The sequence below is a fragment of the Podarcis gaigeae genome (assembly GCF_964106915.1).
Source record: "Podarcis gaigeae genome assembly, chromosome: 13".
Lineage (NCBI taxonomy): Eukaryota > Metazoa > Chordata > Lepidosauria > Squamata > Lacertidae > Podarcis > Podarcis gaigeae.
In genome coordinates this window covers 30,094,029-30,115,541 of record NC_139689.1, presented here as the reverse complement: position 1 = coordinate 30,115,541, position 21,513 = coordinate 30,094,029, and the positions used below count along the sequence as shown (strand labels likewise).

At 45.3% G+C, this 21,513-nt stretch overlaps 1 protein-coding gene across 5 annotated transcripts in view; it reads right to left on the bottom strand.

Moving 5' to 3' along the window:
- Window positions 1-649: 649 nt before the first annotated feature.
- The window catches only part of WIPF2 (WAS/WASL interacting protein family member 2), a 30,717-nt gene continuing 9,853 nt past the window's right edge, over window positions 650-21,513 (bottom strand). For 4 of the 5 annotated variants that reach the window (XM_083708811.1, XM_083708814.1, XM_083708813.1 and 1 more), the window contains 7 exons: window positions 14,634-14,746; window positions 14,370-14,502; window positions 12,344-12,457; window positions 10,086-10,748; window positions 8,660-8,872; window positions 7,433-7,534; window positions 650-6,101 (listed from right to left, as the gene is read on the bottom strand). In XM_083708811.1, the coding sequence (XP_083564937.1) occupies window positions 6,061-6,101; window positions 7,433-7,534; window positions 8,660-8,872; window positions 10,086-10,748; window positions 12,344-12,457; window positions 14,370-14,502; window positions 14,634-14,690 (1,323 nt within the window). In that variant the 5' untranslated portion in view covers window positions 14,691-14,746 and the 3' untranslated portion in view covers window positions 650-6,060. Of the gene's footprint in view, window positions 6,102-7,432; window positions 7,535-8,659; window positions 8,873-10,085; window positions 10,749-12,343; window positions 12,458-14,369; window positions 14,503-14,633; window positions 14,747-19,179; window positions 20,336-21,513 lie in introns of those variants that run through there. The other variant, XM_083708812.1, reaches the window with a different exon arrangement.

Here is a 21,513-nt window from a genome sequence, read left to right as displayed (position 1 = left end):
TGGAAACCGCCTTCAGACCAGGTCCGGGGACAGTCTGTCCCCCAACCTCTTCTGAAGGCCTGCGGGGGGCAAAAGTCTTTGCTCCCCCCCCCCGCCTGCCTTCAAAAGCCATCCGGGATAGCGGGAAGCGCTTCCCTGCTATCCCGGACTGCTTTTAAAATGCTGGCGGTGGGGAGCAAAGCCTTTCGGCCCCCGCTGGCCTTCCTGGACCTCTTCTGAAGGCCGGAGGGGGGGGGAAGGCTTTGCTCCCCACCGCTAGCATTTAAAAGAGGTCCCCGGAGATTTCCCTATGGGCTTTCTTCTTGCGAAGCAAGCCCATAGGGAAATTCGTTTTGCGAAGCGCCTCCAAAACGGAAAACCCTTTCGTCTAGCGGGTTTTTCGCCTTGCGAGGCGTTCGTCTTGCGGGGCACCACTGTATGTTTGTTTCCCTTCCTTTGCTTCTTTCAAGGCACCCATATCTAACATAGTGCTTGGAAATTCTGAAGGGTTTTAGTCAGATATTTGTGAAATTTCAAGTAGCCTCGAGTCCACACAACAGAGAAAGATATCAGTATAAAAAAATAAAGCTTCATTGTGCTTACCTATGCTCTACACGTTCAATTAGAAATATTCATCTTGAAGGCAGAGAACAAATTATGCAAACCACTGTTTGTATTTGATTAATTTATTAGATCATGGACACAGACTCAATTCTGCATCAGCAGACGCAGTTACAATTTTAGTAAAGACAGCACCACTTACTGTGGGTCAGGTACAGTGTCTTGCAAAGTATTGAAATAGTAAAAGAGAAGGAGGCACTATCAAACATAGTAGGTTGGGAGCAAGAGTAAAATCCCTCCACCCTCTCTTCAACCGTCCTCTCAAGAGGCTTCAGCAGATACTATCTTCATGTGTTAAACCCTCATCTCTATGGAAATGACGAAGACTAGTCATTTCCCCATTAAAAACAAAGATAGGATTACTGTATGATGAATGATATGGATTTAGGAGGGAGAGGAGCTGACCTCGAAAACAAACATGCTCTGCAGAGTGGGCAGGATACTGTGCTGTACTGGAAGTCTCAGGGTATGTTTTGTAGCACAGTTATTCACTAACCCTTCTCACAAGCCCTCTACCAGCAGTTTTGTGAAACAGGGGAATACAGCTGCTGCTGCTGCTGCTGCTAACTCAAATCTTAAACTACTGCCCTCTGCAAATAAGCCTTAGAGGAAACTGGCAGGAATTGCTCTTTGGAGCTCCCATTAGGAAATAAATTCAGGAAGAGGGATGCTTAGTATAAAAACTGATCACGTACTCCATTCATACGGGAATACCGAAACTGTCTGTGCTTATTGTGATAGCTCACAGTTCATGGAATTTAAGACTCTCTCAAAGCATTCTGACCATTTTAACGGCAAATAAACAAACACCAAACCAAAGGTTTTAAAAAATATCAAGGGTTTCTCCAAATGCCACACCAAGAACACAATTGCTTATCTTGTAATGGAATAAGCAAATTGTGTTAGAATGTTATAACCCTCACAGAGAAATATGCCTCACATGATTCTGCTCACAGCAAACGACTCAAGAATCCTGGGATTCTTCACTTGCAGGCAGTCTAGATGAAGCTTTTCGAAACCTTTACAAAAGCAAAGCAAAGGTCATGGGGCAAATGAAAGGGCAGTTTTATCTTAAAGGCAAAGGGTAGACTTGAAACAAAGTAACAGTGCAAGAGACCAAAATTCTAGTTCTTGAAACCACAAGAAGTGGCTCTCAGTAGTGTTTCTTCACTTAACAGTAATGATACTGTTAAACCAAAGCTTAACATAGGATACAGAGTGCATATAAGCTTGCAAGAGACGAAAGATTGACCAATATCCCATACACACAAACCCCCAATGGGATCCACCTGAGGATAAGGCACAGCAAGTGAAACTCTGAAAGCCTGCTATTCAACAATAGGCGTGTTGCACCCTCCACAACAGCCTCTGCCCTGGCACACTCATGCAGTTTCACACTTCAGTTCCAATGGAAGACTAGTGAGAGAAGGGCTGGGTGCACACACAAGAACTGAGCCAAGATAACTCAAATCCTATACCAAGAAATGTGGAATTCTACAACCTATTATACAAATTTAGCCAATTTGCATGATTCTGTTTCTGCCCCATTTTCTATTTCTAATGCTGCCAGTCATGCGTTAGTGTCAATGAACCACACAGAACAATGAAGGCTTCTCTTTCCCTTGACCGCCAGTAAGCTTATCCAGCTGTTAATACTCCACTAGGCACTGCCCACACGTTTTCAAGCACTTCTTGTTGGCTACAAAGGACTAGAACCATTTTTGCCTCCCCATTCTCAGAAAACAGAGTTCTGCACCAGGACATGTGAGCATCTACTGTACTTCCATGGAATAATGGCACACACAGTACTACTGATTCAGAGTTGTAGGCAGCCAGTCCTCTGAATTTGCATCTCCAATATCGTGCAGTTATTCTTAGCAGCATGTGCGTCTTTCACAGCTTCACAACATAGAGGCTCCTGCATGTCTGCATTGTGCTGCTATGTTCTATCAACCAGCATCCAAATCTGTAAGGCAACCGTTTCAGGAAACCAGGCAGATGAGGCCCAAAAGCTGCAACCGGCATTACACTCTTAAGATTGGTCTTGTCCATATTTTCCATATGAAGCCATAGTTAAAATTACGGTTTAAAATGATGGCTTAGTGTTATGTCTGAACCTACGCCGCAAGCGGTAAGCCAGGAACAAACCTTGATTACCAATCATTGGTGGTTTGAAGTAAAATAAATCAAGATTGTGGGTTTCGACATAATGGTAAGCCATAGCAACACCAGGAGTGCAGGAGCAAACCACCCGCAACTTCAGCAGTGCCTAGTAGCACACTGCATGTTCACATTAAACCACAGTTTATTATAACTATGGTTTAATATGATGTGCAAATCAGGCTGCTATGCATTTTCTTACAGCTAATCCTGGGGGAAAAAAAAAACACTTATCAATAGGGACAGCTGTGGAAATGAAATCAAAACTGGTATCTTGATCACCATTCCTGAATCTTTGTTCAGCGAAGGAAATATTTGGAACAATAAAAACTTATCCTGGACTGTTCTTCAAGATGTATACAGAAAGACACATGCTTCAGTCCTCTTTCTGAAAACAAAAACAAACAAACAAAAAACCCATCCCATGCCAGAAGATGACCAGGCTGAGCATGGTTTTTAACATACATAAACTTTTTCTAGAAGGAATTGTATTCAAATATGAGATTCCTTCATCTGCAGCCTGAAATGGTACAGCCCAGGGGAAAGAAACTTCATTGCTTGACTTTGCTAAAAACAAAACTAACTGCTAAGGGTCTCCAGGCATAAAAGTATGTCTGCCACCTTCAGCAAAACTCAAATACCTTTCGGCAGAGTCAATGATTTGAGGTTTTCATCTTGATAGTGGGTGATGCGAGTTTCACGTTTGTGGTTTTTAAAATGCTATATAAACCTGGTCTGAGGTTTTAGGACAGGATGAAATAGGAAAATGTCTCTGTGTGTGCCAGTTTCCCCTTGTACAAACACACCTGGTCAATAAGGAAATGCAAAGCCACCCCAACCCCCCCCCCCCGGGGAATAAAAACAGATCTAACATGGGAAAAAAGGAAGGAGGAAGAAAGCAGTGCTTTGGCCCAGAACGTGCAAGTATAACACAGGTGCCTCATTTAAGAAGTTTTAATTCCACTGCCATTTTGAACTTAGGAACCCCCTTCACAGTTGCTTCACAAAGGGTTTATCTACGGGAAGCTAACATTATAGGGAACATAATCTTTAATAAAAATTAAACACACACATCAAAAATGCACAGTGCATTTAACTTCTCTTCCCAGCAAGCTATGCTGGGTAAGACTTAATTTTCCTCCAGAAGAAAAAAGGAATTCCTCCAACCAAGCATTAGCCCTCAACATGAGGGACTGCCTGGTCATTAACATAAAAGTGGATGAATTTCCATCATCGTTAAAAATAATAAAAAAAAAAGATTAAGTAGAAGGTGAGGGAGCTTTTGTAGTGTATGGCCAGCAAGCCTACCTTGATCCTATATTACAAACTTTTTACAACATACAAAATATATCAATATTTATGATTATAACACGTATTTCCCAACCCGCAAGTTATTCAAGAGTAAATATACACAATAATTATAACAAATCTGGTACCAATCACATGACAGAAGTACTGTGTAAGGCAAAAAAAAAAAATCAACCAACCAGCTAGCTAGCTAGCTAGGTCTGATGTTATAACCATCCAGTAAAAACAAGAGCAGGGGCCAAGAAGATGACAGGAGTTCTGCTTCTGTTTCAGGATCAATAGTGTTCAGCAGAGAAGGGGATGCATCTACTTCTGGGAAGCAGTGTAGCAGTGATTTCCGAGCAGGCCACCACGCGTGGAGACAAAGCCACACCAAGAAGAACATGTGCAATCTACAGCTGGAGTGTATTTCTTGCTTACTGGTAAAAAGGCAAATGAGAATGCCGCTGCTCTGACCTCAAGCACCAAAACAAGCACTATGAGATCTCCCTCCGATGGCAGGCCAGGTTTTCCGTGCTACAACCAAGACACCTAGATTACACAGGCGACACTTCCACAGGGGGAGCAACAAGCACCCCAACAGTCACGTGCACAGATGGCAACTCTCCTCCTCACGTGCAAGAAGCACCGAGAACATGATCATTTGTGTACAAAATATATTGCATGAAAGAGGCTCTCTAGTCACCCCCAACCTTAGCAGCTACTTTGCTGGAGTATTAACCGTCACAATGATCAACTCCGAGTTAGGAGTGATCAATTTACCGTTTAACCGTTTGCACTTGCACACACTGGCTGGTGGCTGCTGCTTGGAATAGGATACCACTCATAACCAGAGCTGAATGCTTCCCTATCTGACTTCCTTCCGGTGCCTCAGGGTGGGCAGGCAGCCGGGACCCACTCAACCCTCAGCACAATGGTAAGCCCCCAAAACACGCCTGCTGCCAGAGGGCATTAATACATAGGACAACTCCTTCTCAAAGCTACCCACGGCTGAAGGAGACAAGATGGGGCCGTGACTTCATTCGTGGAAACAGTAGGAAGTGATCTTTCTGAAGAGGCAAGACAGTCAATGTCACAGTCTCAAGAACAACAACAACTACAACTTGGGGCCTAAAGTGCACTCTGCCCTGCATGGCCGCGACATTTGCGCCCATGGCTATGCCATACATGTGGCAGTAGCGGCTGACAGATTATAATTGGCATGATTAGGAGTCACAGGGACTTGTACTGGAATGCTAGCAGCCAACACTCAAGGGAAAGATGACAGCTTCAGATCTGCAAGACAAGGAGCGCTGCAGCGATGGAGTGTAAATGTGCACCCTGAATTTCACTTGTGCTACCATGGATGCTGCTACATTTGTATAGCTTTCCCCATTTAGAATTATCTCCAAGCGATGCTGTTTATACTCATTTTCTCCCCTCCTATCTTCAAGTTAACCACAATTTTAACGTGTTAGTATGTAGTGTCTGCATTCAAAAACGGAATAGCTATTTCAGTCCTTCTAATGCTCACCTCTTAAAAAGAAAAAAACCAGAATTCCCCACTTTGCAGGCATTTCTCTGCCCTACGCTAGGCAAAGATCAGTTGCTTCAACCTGGCCCAAGAGATCCAAAACAGTCCTGTTTGGCTTGCGTTTCTGGAAAATATTCACTGGACCCTTGATCTTGAACAGTAGTTGTTTATGAACTGGGGTGGCTCTTCCCTCCATGACACGAATGGCAAGGGAAATGAGAAACCCACACAGATCTGCAGACAAGGGTTCTCACCCAGCTGTGCCAAGAGACGTCCTTTTAAGTCCAGGTGTGAAATGCATAGATGGAAGTGAGTAATGGTAAGTTTGTCCGGGTTCTTGAAACAGTTTGGGGGTTGGGGGAATCAACAGCAGGAATGTATTTTTCATGCAGGTTTCTGAGGGATGGGAAGGGAAGGGAAAATCTGAGAACACAGGTCCATTTTTTTGGTGCTGTGGAACCATGCCCAGCTGCTGTTTTTCACCTTGGGATGGGAGGCAGAGGAGGGGCCCCACGAGTAGCTGAAAAAGAAATAGACCGTTAATGCCACAGGTGCATCACCATAGGAAGTTAGGCTCTACAAAGATGCTGATCACAAAGCAAAATAGATCCCAGGATGGTTTACAACAGAAAATGAGAACAAGGATAGTTCACAATAGAAAATCAGATACAAAATACAAAACAAAACAAAATCAATAACCTCCCAATAATCAATATGAAGTTTCCACATAGCTACCACTATCCCTAGGTAGTCATTTTGCCAGGGCTGAGGAACTTCCAGGTGCAGACCTCATTAGGCCCACCAGGCCTCCCTGTTTGGCCCAGGAGGCTATTTTTGCCAAGCTGCATCCACCTGCCCTACACCTGACATCAAGTGCAGGGCAAGTAATAACCTAGCTCAGCTGAAGGGGGCTTTGCAGGCATTACTGATCAGCTGGGGCTGCAAAGCCCCGTACCAAGTGCTCAGCAAGGCCAGGCTATCAGCTGACAGTCAAGTGTTTTGAAATCCCTTGTAAAGTGCCATGCAAGACCTGCTGGGTGAAAAAAGGATGACCTGGCACCACTGTGATAGCAGGTGACTTACAGGTGGGTGGATCTGTCCATCCATAAAACTTGGTCCACGTGGGATGGGGGAAGGTAATAATTTGCCGCACAAGCCAAATTCAGTTCCCAACCACTGCATGATGCAGATTTGAGTTACGCAAAAAAAAAAATTAAAGCTGAATCCTATTGAATTGTAGTGTTGGAAGGGAGCCCAAAGGACATCTAGCCCAACCCCCTGAAGTGAAGGAATCCTGCCTACAGCCATCCTTAGGTGGGCTCAAACCACCAACCTTCTGATTAACAGCCAGACACACTAACCCGTTGTGCCACTTCAAACTTGCACATCGTTCTCATGTTTTCCAGGTAGCTAGGCTTCTGCATCTTGTTCAGCCCATTCCAGCAAATCCTTTGCCATGAAGAGCAGTGAGTCATCGCGCTCCCACCCCCAGGGCTCCCCAGTCGGTCTGCTTCTGCAGCTGCTCCTGTAACTCCTGCATTCCCTCTTCCTCACAAAAGCACAATGAACTTGGACAAGTCTAAATCAGAACCAGTATTAAATTTATGCAAGACTGCACAGTTGGCATAATTTGAAAAGGCCCGGAAACAGAATGAGGGAATTGTTGATGATTTTAAATAAAATCATCTCATTCGTAATGCTGGCAAGCCATATTTTCAGTCCCACAGAATTAAATTGCTTATCACAACTTGCCAAATTTTCAAGCATGGAGCTGAAAATAGTTTGCTTTATGAACTATCAGCCAGATACCTGGGAGACCAATAAGCAGATGTGAGCCAAATCAGTGCTCACCTCTATTCGTTTTGCTGGGATAAATCTTCTGGAAGTGCTTGAACTCTTCGGGTGCTGGGAAATCTTCCACTGGATGAAAGGAGTATTTAGATTCAAAGTCATCTGCAGAAAAGGAGGAAAATAAGGCCTGAAAACCATTTCTGGTCTGAAGGATTCCCACTGCCCTACTTTTCGCATCCATAAAACACTGAGGCTGGAATGATGGCTAAAATGGCAAAACTTGAAGAAGCCCCACCCTGAAAGTAAGGCACGAGGCCGCTCTCTCCAGGTGCCAAATTTTGGTCACCATTATATGCAAATGACATACTGGGGGCAGAATCCACCAGGAAATCAGAGTCACCTGGTAATAAGAGCTTTGTGCAGAGTGTCAGAATGGGCATGAGTCAGCATTTCAACATTCCTATAGATCTATCCATCTATCTATCTATAGTTTGTGTCACTGCTTCTCCAAGTACCTGTTTGGGCATTCTGTACAAAATGAAATGTACCTAAAATAAACTGGTACAGACTATAAATAAAAACATCCAGCGGATATATAATTCAAAACATCAGATGCTTAACAAGCTGTCAACACCAAAAGCGAGAAAGCGACTCCATCTGTACACATGCTAAGCCAAACCCAACGAAGGATAATGAGGAAGTTCCCAGAGAACTTTGCACCTCCTTTTCTGGGTTGCTAGAAGTGAAGCCACAGTTTGGCTTAGCTTCAGACATTTGGTCTATTTTGCTTCAGACCAACCATGAGATGTTGGCAATGTTTGTTCTGTGGCTGGACACACCGAGTTTGTCTGGAGCAAGAAAAGCCATGAACCCAAATTTAGACATAGCATTAGGGGAGACCATGGCTTAGTTCACAGCAGTGCAGCATCAGCAGGATGAAAGGAGGAGCAAAACTGCAGCAATCTCCTCTCTGGGAACCCACAGGGTCACTCATTCATGCCAAGCCATAGTATGCCTTGGCAGTCTACGCTAACACGTCTGTGCCAGTGTCTTTCGTTTTAGAGCTGCTTCCTAAGCTTGTATGAATGAAGTTTCATCCCCAACACACACACACTTCTTCCTGGCTGATCACAGTATTTTTTATAGCCACCGATACCAGCCAAACCAGCAGAAGTATCGTAATTCTGGGCAGGCTGGTTTTCCTTTGAATCCAGCACATGTCTCAAAGCCAACTTAAATGCACCTGACACCTATAATTTAAGGTAACAGCAGGTTCTTTCTACTCACCTCCTAAGAAAGACCTGACAGTGGAAATAGAGTCCCGGTGTCCATTTCTCATGGGTGGGGGAGGGGGGGGAGGTCCAACTGGCGTCCTGGTGGGTGGGGGTGGAGGTTTCCCACGGCTCGTAGGGTCTGACGTCCCGTGCATTCTGTAGGGTGGGGGAGGCGGAGGCGCATCTCTACCGCCATTTCGGATCATGGGTGGTGGCGGTGGAGGGGCTGCAATGGAAATTTGCCAGGTCAGGATTTCATGAGCTAGCTTAGTAGCCAAAAAAGGAAAAAGCAGAGTTCCCTAGGTAGCCAAGCAAACAGCCCTAGGCCTTTCATCAACATCATTGACTCTCCAGGCCCTTGACAGCCTTGTCTTTTCCTTGCACCTGCTATATAGGGTTCAGAGTTCCTTTTCCTGACCTCCCAACTCTGTTAAGGAATTTTCTTACTTATTGAAGAGGCTAATTCACCTATGTGACCCTTAGCATGGCGAGTTGTAGGCTACCAAGCCCTTGGCGAGCATTGTGCGCAGGCTGAAGTGACTGATCGCGACATACCTGCACCAACTGTCCTCTCTGCTTCTTTTTGGAGGGTTTGCAGCTGCATGGGGAGTCACGATCTGAGCACAAAATAGGCTGATCAGATGATTGTGCTCCACAGTAACAAACACCCCACACTAAACAGGTTGGATTATTTGTTGTCGCTGTTCCGAAAAGCACGAGCATCTACTAATTAATGACCAGCTTTTTAATAACTATGAAGCTGTGGGGTCCTTTTTAGCAAGTCAGCTGTTAGGAGGGAAAGGCATACTCTTCTGCACAACACTGAAAACTAAATTCAATCCCACATGTCTTGGTAGCAAAGACTCTCCCTGTGAAACTTGAATTTATATTCCAGTCTTCCAAGCACCAATAACATGCTATGGTGGCAGTACCCTTTGTGCCTGATGCCTGGGATGGGGAAGCTGGTCCTACGGGTGCTGAGTTGGACTCAAAACGCCCACAAGCCGTAGCCAGCATGGTCAAAAATTGACCACAACTTAAAACAATGGAAACTGCACACCACCATCTTTGTCTTTGTACAGCTCTTTCAAGCCTTCAAATGTTTCACTTGCAGATTTAGGAGGAGTGCCAACTCTTCGTTGGCATCCATCTGCCTTGGGAGACAATAGAAGAAGAGTGGCTTGGCCAGGTGACACCTAGCAAGTTTGTGGCAAAGGTATGGTTGAAACTGAAAACTTCCTAATTCACAGCTCACTCGTAGCTGCCATGCTACAGAGCATGAAACCAGGCCATTCCTAACCTTCTTAAACCCACTGCATACACATCCTGGCACATCTATGGACAAGGCGGCATTTTTTTCTCTTGAGAGATTAGCAAGAGGCTGTCAACGCCAAGACCACTTCCAGTTTTTCATAAACAAGGGTTGGAGATGCTCTTACCTGCGCCCCGGCTTGGAGGGTCACGGGCAGGAGGTGGGGGCCGACTGCTCTGTAAAGAAGGGGAGGCTGAAGGGGGCGGGGGAGGAGCCATACCCCTCCCAGGCCCTGGTGTCTTTCGATGCAAGGAATTGTGTCTCTGCGGAAGCTCGGGAGCGGACTCATTGGTGGGGCTGGCGGGGCCATTGGGTACACCTGGGGGTTGGCGGTAAGGTGGAGGAGGGGGCGCCAGAGACTGGCCCTGACTGCTTGGTCCCGTTCGGATATTCACTGGGGAAGGGGGCGGCTTGATAGGGGGAGGAGCTGGTGGTCCATCCCGAGTCCCTGGGAGCCGCTGTCCTGGCGTTGGTGGCAAGGGCTTTTCGCGGTTGTAGGAAGGTGCTTTGCTGCTGTGCATGGGAGGAGGGGCAGGGGGTGCGTTGGCTCGGCGTCCCGGGGGTGGAGGTGGCGGAGCCGATGAGCTGTGTTTCATGCCGGTGCCGCTGGCGGTATTTGGCCGCGAGAGATCTGGCAAGGAAGGTCTCTGCATGCGCGGAAGTTCCGGAGGGGAAGCCCGGCTGTTGTCAGCGTCATCTTGGGGCCGGCTGCTGGTTGCAGACACCGGGGGCCGCGGAGCTGCTGATCTGGACCCAGGGACCTGGAGGCACTGCTTCCCAGAGGGACTTTCTGAAACCAAGGAAAGCCAGCACAGAGTTGCTTATTAGAGAAGCAAAATAGATCAACATCTCCTTCCAATATAAAGCAACTCCTTTTGGCAAAAACCACCATCCAATTAAGTGGAAACTGACAACGTTTGTCCTTGTACTGAGACCACAGCGAGTGATATACTGTTCATGCAGAGACTATATTCTAAATGACTGGGAGGTTTTCAGATGTCTGGACACAAATGTTTCCCACAGCAGAAGGGATGAACGACACAAGTCAAATTTTAATTGCTGGACACAGAAGGGACATCAGGGGAAAGAAAAGGGCGACTTCTTGATTGCCAATGTAATCCTGGCAGGCAGCTAAAGCTTTGGACAATTCACTCATTTAGGGGTGCAAAATTCTGTTATTCCGTCCATTAACTTCCTACATCTACAGCTTCCTGAACAAGGGTCCTCTGATTCCCTTGCCTGTTCAACCCACTTGGCCTTCCCGGCACCAACAGCACACCACCCCTCATCTCCAGGCACTGTGAGAGGCCTCACTTCCAGCACTTTATCCTTGGCCAACCCTACGTCCACATGCAGCTCCTTCGGAGCCCACTGCCTCCTACTTTCCAGTGAAACTTTTCCTGACTGGATTCCCAGCTTTCAAGCTCCTTGTTGCCCCTTAACTTCTCTCTCTTCTCCCCCATGTTTCAGAAGCCCGATTGGCTTCAACTACAAGTCAAGTTAAGTGCTGATGGTCCCTTGCTGTGGAATGCTATTCCAGCAGAAATTCAGCAGGAATTTCAGCTCTATCATCTCTCCCAGACCCTATTCACTTGCTTATACTTTTCTCCATTAAGTCAGTTTTTAAAAATTAGTTTCCATTTTTAAAATACTATTTTATATTGTGCTGTACTTAATGCATTTTGTTGTAAACTGTCTTAATGTAGTCATATGAAGGGGAGGTCAACAATACATACATATACATATACATATACATATACATATACATATACGACATAGACATAAACAGCAGCTAAATGACAGCGTTCAACCCCAAGGGATTTTCACAGCAGCCAACAACTTAAATAATCAAGTCAAACAATGATCGATATTAAAATTCAGAACAGAAACTTATCAGAGGTAATGTAAACACACACGTCTCTTTGGGGAAGGCATTCCATAGACATGGTGTGCTTCACCCCTACCCTCAAAAACCCTCTCTTGGCCACCACCAGCTTCACCTTAGATGGCCAGAGTATCCAAAGGGGGACCTCAGAAGAAGATCTAGAGGTCCAAGTAAGTTCACGTAGAAGCAAGCAGTCTTGTAATACACCAGTAATACACACAGGCAGACAGGTGGGGGAGGAGACATGGTTTCCACCCTTGATATTAAGCCTGACTAGTCTCAGCTCCACAGGCATTAAGTGCCACTACAAGGCGACATAAATTTTCCTGATTGTTTCAATAAGGAATGGACTTGCTCTCAAAACCAAGTTGCAATCGCTCTTCGTCAGGAGCTAGGGTAGTTGATTACTCAAACACAAGGTTCAATGTCTGCTATTTCACAAATCATGATTTAAACCACTTTTATTCAGTCTAGTCCAGTCCACATTCTGTGGTCCTCACCTGAACTGTCTTTTACTCCCACAGGCCGAAGCTTGGGGACACCACCCTGGAAGAGGCCGCCCTTTGGTGGCAGAGGGGATGCGCCGGAGTTGTAGCCGCCACTGCCCTTGGATTCTGGAAGAAAAAGGCCCCTGGGTTATTTATTTAGTTTCTAAACACATTTTTTTAAATACTACCTCAGGAACATAGGGAATGACCTTATTCTGAGACAGACCGTAGTTCCAAGCTGCTCAGTTCTGTCTATGCCGCTGGGCAGTTCTTTTCTCCAGGGTTTCAGGCAGGAATTTCCCCCAGCTCTAACTGGAGGTGCCAGGGATTGACCCTGGGGCTTTCTAATTACAGTGGAACCTCTACTTACCACCATAATTCGTTCTGGTGGCCCGTCCTTTAGGCGAAACGGGTCGCTGGTACCGTTGTATGCATGTGCAGATGGCAGCAGCCACTTCTGTGCGTGTGCAAACAGCAGAAGCTGTTTCTGTGCGTGCACGAATCACGGCAAACCCGGTATTTACTTCTGGGTTTGGTGTGGTCGCGACTTGGATCGGGCCCAAATAGAGGCAGTTGTAAGTAGAGATTCTACTATACACGAGAGATGCTCTAAAGAGACGCTCTGCTCTCCTCTACACTGAGCTATGGTTCTTCTCTTCTGGGCTTTACATAGGCAGCCTCCACCATATTCTTTTACTCAAGATGCTGCTTCTCAGCATGTGGGCAAGGCAAAGACCCAGAGGTATTGGAGTCATCTCCTCCTGAAGTGGAAGTATGAAAGCAGAGAAGGTAATAACTTTACTGCTCAAGATCACATGGGTGTCAGACAGCGGCTGCTGCCTGAAGAGCTAAGCAAGAATACATCGTAGGCTGTGCATTTACCTTCCCGCCAGGATTTAGAGACACCTGTTTCTGAGGATTTAAGTGTGCAGCTGCCAGTTTTATTTTACTGCTAACTGCAACACTTTATTTCAAGCATTTGCACCACTGGGACCTGTGCAGTTTAGGAGGAAGTTTGCTGCCTTCCTTCAGAGAACAAAGAGAGCATATTTTGCAACTACAAACACAGAGAGGAGAGTGCTGCTTGTGAGCTTCCCAGAGGCATCTGACTGGCCGTGGTGGGAATGTTGGATTAGCGAGACCTTTGGTCTGATCCAGCAAGGCTTTTCTTATGCTGGCATACAGAGGGGGACTGTGCAAGAACTCACACTGCCAAACAAGGAGGCTTCTATGCTTTAGGCTGCCAGAGGGAATGATGGCCTCAGTCACAAAACAAAGGGACTGACTGCAAAGCCTTTCCCCCAACAGATCAAGGGAGAGCACTATTGACAGCTCAGTCCGTAGAGCCTAAGACTCTTCATCTCAGGGTCGTGGGTTTGAGTCCCACATGGGGCAAAAGAGTTCTGCATTGCAGGGGGTTGGACTAGATGACTCTCGTGACCATTTCCAATTCTATGATTTCACAAAGGGATGCAATCCAGACCACCAAGTTCCACAAGCTATGAGTGAGTTCAGCACAGAAGGTACCCTTTGAGAAGTGACCTGAGCAGCGCAGTCAGTAATTGCTACTCCTGCGAGGTTCTGCTCAGGAGTAAAGTGGGGAAATAGGCTGGCAGGTTGAAAATGACTCACGGCATATGCCAGCAAATGACTCCAGATAACTCAAGCGAGTGAACCCAGCCACATGCTGCAGTGCACGGGCCCTTCTGTCTTTCCCCAACTCCTCATACGACACAAAGCCAGATCAAGCACACAGCGTATCAAACAGACAAATATAAGCAAAAGCATCACCCCAAGGGCAATTTTATGGGCCACAGCCCTCTCCCTCCCCACCTGCCTCACCTGATGCCTCTGTTCGTAGAGATTCTAGGCCATTTCCTGCCATACCTGCTGCTGAATTATTTTAAGAGTGAATGCTCAACAGAAGGGCTGAGCACCATCTGGAATTTTTTTTTTGGGGGGGGGGCGGGAATCACCGTGAGCTTTCACAATTAGATAGCAAAGAACTTATTGCAATTGCCCCAGACCCCATACTTACTCTCAATGACGGGTGCACTCCGGTCATTGACTTGGGTCACCTTTTTCAACTTGGCCCCTTTACAGATGTCTTGCAGCAAGGCTCCCCTCCCTCGCTGCTCATCCCTGCTCAGTTTTGGAGGGTCTGTGTTAGCCTGAAAGGAGAAGATCGGCAACCAGGTTAAGTGGAGAAAGGTAAGCACAAGAGTAGTTCTTGGGTGCCCCTGTGAATGCTTCTCAGCAGGGCTCTTTGTATGTGGACAGCAGGGACAGGAGGACCACCTACCTGATTGAAGGTTGGGGGTGGGGGTGGTCCAGGGGGAGGGGGAGGAGGTATTGGCATCTTTGCCCCACTCCCTGCCGACTCAGTGTAAAAAGAACTTTTGGTCACTCATAAACCTGCAATGACAGGGGTGAAACAGAAAACTGTTACGAGGGAGAAACAGCAGCAAATGAAATAGGAGGCAGTGACGGAACCTGGTGGGCGTTGCTGCAGTTTCATATCCACTTCACTAGCTGTCACGAGAGAATGCTATTGAGATAAGTATTTTATTCAGCTGATTAAAAAAAAAAGAGTATTTCATACAAGGTGACAGCAAAGGAGTTAAGAAAATAAATACAATAGAAGCAGGAGCACCACTGCATAATAAACAACACACCAGGATAAGAACTAAAATGCTTTAAAGGCAAGGGGAAACGAAGGTAGCTGCAAGCAAGCTTTGAAGCTGCAGACCCAGGAGACACATGTGCAATATAGACCATATTCAAGACAACATAGGGGCACACATGGAGGACAACAGGTAAATCAAAATTATCTGCCTTAACTGAAAAAGTGAAATGCAGTTTACAAATAAAAATGACAACTCAAGTATTCCATCCTACCCCCCCCAACGGATAATCAACAGAGATTATTATTATCATTATTTATTGAATTTATATACCACCCTATTAGTGATGTGAGGTGAGAATATTCTGCTAGAAAATTCTATGGAGAATATTCTCCACAAACTGCAAATTCTAATGTAAGAACTAGTTTTACAACCCACAATAAAAAAATCTAGTAAATAGTAAGTCAAGTTGTGATATTGCCAGTGTAAGTTAGTGGCAGGCTTAGTGATTGACGTGAGTCATTCATGTTGAATTTTCAATTTCAAGTTTGGTGCAAAAAAATCAAAGAATGTGAATTCAATGCATTGCCCCACTGAATAAAGGTATCTGTACAGTTTTTGGTTGCCATCTAAACAAGTTTACCCATGAATAAACATGCATATTAACAAATTATATCATTTTCAATGCATTAAAATAAATGTTCTCCTATTTTAAATGAAAATTCTCTAATAGTCTCATTAATCGAGAATATTCTCGAGAACTTAACATCACTACGCCCTATACCCAGAGATCTCAGGGCAGTTCACAAGATAAGATTAAGGAAGGGCCTTTTTATATTGTGCTATCATTTAACAATGCTGGCATTCTGAGCTGCTCTCTACCATCTTTTGCATAAGCCACGGAACTAGCCAACAAAATGGAAGGATAAAGGAAAAGAGTGGCAGGTAGAAGTCAAGTGTGCTCATACCTCTGTACTATATACAGCATTTTAGCTATGGTACCCAGATTTCTAGTTTTCTCTATTTATTTATTTATTTATTTATTTATTTAAAAACCCTTTCTCATACAGAGGTACCATACTTTTCCGTGTATAAAATTGGGGACATCCTATACATGGATAGTGAATAGGGTGGACATTTGATTGGTTGCTGCGTCTATTAGTGGCTATTGTGCGTGTGATTGGTTGCTGCATCAATGGGTGGTGTTGACTGGCTGACACTGTGGCAATTGGGCGGGCAATCAGCAACTTCTGCTGGCGAGGGTAACAGACGGGAGGTGGATGCTGTGACACGTGCGGGTGAGCAATTTATGGCAATCCCCCCCCCCAAAAAAAAGCTCAACAACCCTGTGTAATCTCGCCCCATTTTCTGAAATTTGAGTCCCCAAAAATATGGGGCATCTTATCCATGGGGGCATCTTATAGATGGAAAAGTACAGTAAACAGCCTCCTAACAAGTGACACTCTGAACATAGGTATACCACAAATTTAATCAGGTTTGAAAGAAACTCATTTAACTGCCACGGTTCCCAACCAAGGAACCACCCAGACAACTATAGTCTTGTGAAGAGACCGAAGATCTCTTAACAACATACTCAACACTCTTCCAAATCGACCGTTCCAACAGTTCTCCGAAGGAAGCCGTGACAATTTAAGTGATATAAAACTAGTTTTGATTTGTAGAGCAGATTGACTCATAATAAAAACCGCCCCCTGGTGAATATATTTCATGAACACAACTATAATAAGTGAGCCTGGAAAATTCCCAGGATCAAAAGCACTTGAAGTCTGGTGAGGGGGGCGGGGATCAAAGAATTTGACATGTTCATCTCCCATAACTGGGAATAAGAATGTGCAAGGATGCTTCTGACACTTCTAAGTGCAGGCCAACCTATACCCTGGGAAAGTGAACAAGAGTTCAGTTTTAATACAGCAGGCAGTGCTATAGCAGGCTCTGCATAACCTGACTGACAGGCAGAAACATCCGCCACCACGTCACCACAGAAATACTTTGGACGAAGCAGATACAGGAAGAAGGGGTGTGATTCACCCCAGATACACAATGCCGATACCTGTCAGAAGCACAAGCCCAATGACATCAAATTACCAGTCGGAACTATTACAGACAAGCCAGTCTTATGCTAGTGGAATGCACCCGGTTTCAGCACCTGCCCGTCCAAGGAAGGGAGTTGCAGCAGCTCAAGACAAAGCAGAGGAATGGAGTTCTGAGGAAGTCCAACCAAGGAGGAGCTGCCAAGAAAGCTGACTCCCCTGAAACCCTCCTGCAAGGCAACCCATAATAGTACTTAAGAGACCGGATACCTTTGCCAAACCCCAGCTCTGCCAGAGGAGGTGTGAAGCTTTTTAAAATACTGGCTAAAAAGCAAGTCCAATACTGAATAAAAAAAGCTTGTGAGACCGCAACTCCAGGCATCTTCACCACCACCCTAAGAGCAGGCGAAAGTAGGCATTTCCCAGCCAAAAGGCACGATCCACTAAGAAAGTTTCCCATACGTGAAATTAACAGAAGCTGCAAGAACACACATCTGTTCTGGATATGCTCTAGGGCACCTGCAGTTTCCAATGCTGAAAAAAACTTTGTTTTTAAAGAAATGCTTCTGACCTTCGTGGTTACAGAGATGTGAAAGAGGATGCTTGCATCAGCTATTTCCCCTAAAATATAGATTCCCAAAGCGGTGCCCTCCAGGTGTTGCTGGACGACAACTCTCAACATCACTGATCACTGACCATGCTGGCAGAGGCTGATAGGAGCTGCAGTCCACTAACACATCTGGAGGGACCCAACTTGCCTATCTCTGGTCTCAAATATCCAGGGAACAGAAAATATTAGGTACCTCCAATTTCAACTTTCATGAGAGGCGCGCAAGCTATGTGGCAGGAAGGAGCATTTCCTCCCAAATAATCATTTTGCTGTCCTTTCCCTAAGTACGGCAATGACAAACACAGAACTGTAGAGCAGCCTTTCTCAACCTGTGGGTCCCCAGATGATGGGAGTTGTAGTCCAATAACACCTGGGGACCCACAAGTTGAGAACCGCTGCTGTAGAGGAACAGAGAATTAAATGCACTAGGGGGGAAAGCTCAATGCAACATAGCACCTCGCGGCAAGCAATCCAAGTTTGCAAAGATGGTTTCACAGGCTACCCTTAAACAGCTTTTGCAAATAAAGTCATTAAAATCACCAGCCTACTGGATGTTTTGCCCGCCTGTTTGCCTCCACACAACCTTGGCTAGTCACTTGTGGTCCCCCAAAAAAAGAAGGGGGGGGAGGAAGAAGTGTTTCATTCAGGTTTTCCTACTTGGTCTTCTAAGGAAGATTCCTGCTCGCTACAGACAATCTGTCTAGTGGTTGCCTGCCAACCTTCCTTAAACTGCAACAGGCTGTCTAGAAGTCATCACTGGGAATCACAGCTCTGCCTGATTCTCAGCAGCAGTTGACAAGAGATGGCACAGCCAAGCATCCCAAACTCTGGCAAAGTGACTGAGCCTTCGAAGAGATCAACCTGGAGAAGTGCTGCCACCATGTTTCACACCATTAATGAAATGGAAACACTCTCCCTATTGTCAGGTAAATGCTTTTTGTTTGTTCTTTTTGGACCAGTGATATTTTGTTTGACTTATAAGTCGGTCTCCCTTAAAACTGGCTGGGCGATACTCCACAAGAATATACACGCTTCTATTCCACTGCTTATTTTCCTTCTTCCCGTCCCCACTTGTTTGCAAATCGGGCGCCTCTGCCTTTTATTGTTTAGAACAAGCTAGATATTAGAACTGCAACCCAATTAAACAAATGTCAATTCATTGTCAGACATCTTTGCCCCAACCAGCTGTTGCTGAATTTCATGCTACCAGAATCTATGCATCCTCTGCCTCGTTACTTGTGGTCAATGTCTACAAGCTTACTGGTGCCCAAAGGACAGGCAGTCTAACCTAACCTGTCCTCAGAGAGCTTCTTTTCTCTGCCTGGAATAGCAGATCCCCTTATTTACTCAGATCTCCAATTTAGGAATAAAAATGCTAGATACTAACATATTTAGTATGAAAGCAATCAAATCAGAGAAATGTACACCCAAGGCTAGATATTTGCCACCACTGAGTCATGCCTTTTTTTTTAAAAAAAGTTCATAGCATTGTACAATGGAAGTACTAAAAGATCCTCACAACTACTTGAAAGGGAGTAAAATTGGATGAAAAATAAAACATACCTAAGATAGGAGCTTTCAATCAAGAAGTCAGAGAACACAATTTAGTTTGTTTCATCTACTGAAGCTCTGCCTCTCCGATTCCATTCCTGTTCCAACTCTCATCCCAGTGTGCAGTCACACCTGGGTTTACAAGCATGCAAAGACGCAATGCCCATGATGTGACTACAGTGTTATGGGGGCGGTGTGATAGTTTCAAAGCATGGTCACCTGAGGAGGATGGGAAGTGACTGGTCCAAAGGCAGCAAGCACTCAATTAATCACGCAGTCTCTGGGAATGCATGTGCTGCAAGACATGTAAGCTGGCAAAGATAGCCGAAGCTATGCCTAGCATGAAAAACCCTTGATTGACTGATGGGAGTTTGTCCCATTGGTTCACTTGCTGTACATAGTAGAACACTGACTTTTTTCTAAGCAAAACACTGAATCAAGCAACTGTGGAGCAACTTGCCTGAGTCTCCTCTGCTTTTTGCTCGTGAAAATTTGGTGATTAAACTGTGCACATGATTACTGGGGTGGAGGGGAAGGATCTGAATTTAGAGGGGAAGGATTTAGAATTTACAAAAAGCACCAAGTGAAGTCGCGTATATTTGAAACACCATTGAAAAGGTATACAAACACTCCATTCTGCCCCTTTGTGACATTTTCATGTCACTTCCGCGTTTGGCGTGATGCACATGTGCACAATTGCACACATAATGAACATGTGTAAATGCCTGTATCACAATGTGCTGGTCAGCCTTGAAGGTGCCAAAGATGACCCCCAAGGTACTATGTCACCATGTTGAAGCTTACTAGTGACTTGTGCTGGAATTTTTATTTTTTATTTTAATTTTGCTGTAGCACTGCTACTGTGGGAATAGAAGTGATTTAATCATAACAGATGCCCTGGCTCATTAACTTCCCAGAAACACAGTGAGCCAGATATAATCACCCTCATTATTGCAAAAACAAGATGCTGTTTTCTCTCTGCCCAGCATTTACGATATTGACAATTACTTTCCTAACGATGGTCGCCTTTTGCGTGCCTCATATGCCCTAAACGGAACCAAGCAAACATGTTTACTCCCACAATGCAACTTTCTGTGAATGGCAGCAGCGAGAGAGTAATAAATGCAGCAAAACTGTACAGTATTGGTGAAACGCCTCCTCTCTCTTCTAGCTATTAATAGCTAGTAGCAACATGGGGACAGTGATCTCTCAGACATGGGGAGCAGGCTTTAACCCAGGGGTCGGCAAGGTTTACCTCGCCTGGGCTGGTTCACTCCAGCAGAGATCCCTCCGTGGGCTGGATCATGTGGGGCCACAATTTTCGCCGTCTGCGTAGATACGATTTTCGGCGTCTGAGCATGCGCAGGTGCAATTTCCGGCACTGCAGAAGTGAGTCCCCACACCGCGCTAGTTTAGTGAAGTGCATGGGGACTTGCCGAGCAGGCGGCTCGGTTCAGGGGCGACTCAGGAGCTGGTTAAACGACCCCCGTGGGCCGATTGTTTGCCCATGGGCCTTAGGTTGCCTACCCCTGCTTTGACCTCTTCCTAGAGCTCACTATTCACCCAAGCACTCCCTATTCTCAAAACTGCTAACACCTGTTAACAATGCTAACTGTGGTCTAAAAGCACAGGGTGAGACTTCCCTTAAAGGCACCCAGCTAAGGGACTGGGCCAGCAGATTATGCCTTTCCTATACTTTACCAAGTTCAGCCAAGACCATCCTCTGAATGTCACTTAAAACAACACATTTGGAAATCGATGACATGCCAAGAGCCATCCCACTGACAGAACTTCCCCCCTCAGGAGCTGGTGTTGCATGGGGTCTAAGGGACTGAACTATGTGCCATGATGTTCTCCCCCAAAAATTCTACATCTACCATGAACTCACCAAGTCCTTTCTCTCTGCCTCAGTTACCAGGCGGCAAAACGGCAACAGCAACAGAAATTTTGCTTTAATCCCAGCTGCATACCCTCTTGCAGCCTATATTTGAAGTGACTTATGAAAAATCCAGGTATTAGCATGGAACAGTTACAAATATATTGTACTGTGTCATTTGTGAAACTCATCTCTGTATTCCACAAAGAGACAATAGCTTTGATGGAAGTCCCAGTCATGAAGCTTACAATATTAAGAAATTAGGGTAACCAAGAACCTAAAGAAACTATTTCTGGCCAACTTCACCCTGATGGTAGAAAAAAATTAAAAGTGATTTTAGAAGGTGGACCTCCTTTAATCTTTCCATACTGGGAAAAACTGCTTCCATAAAAAAATGTCTTGTCTGCCTAAGTTATTATCTCTTTTCAATTTTTCAGCCCAAATTTTGGCCATTGAATTTTGGATCTAAA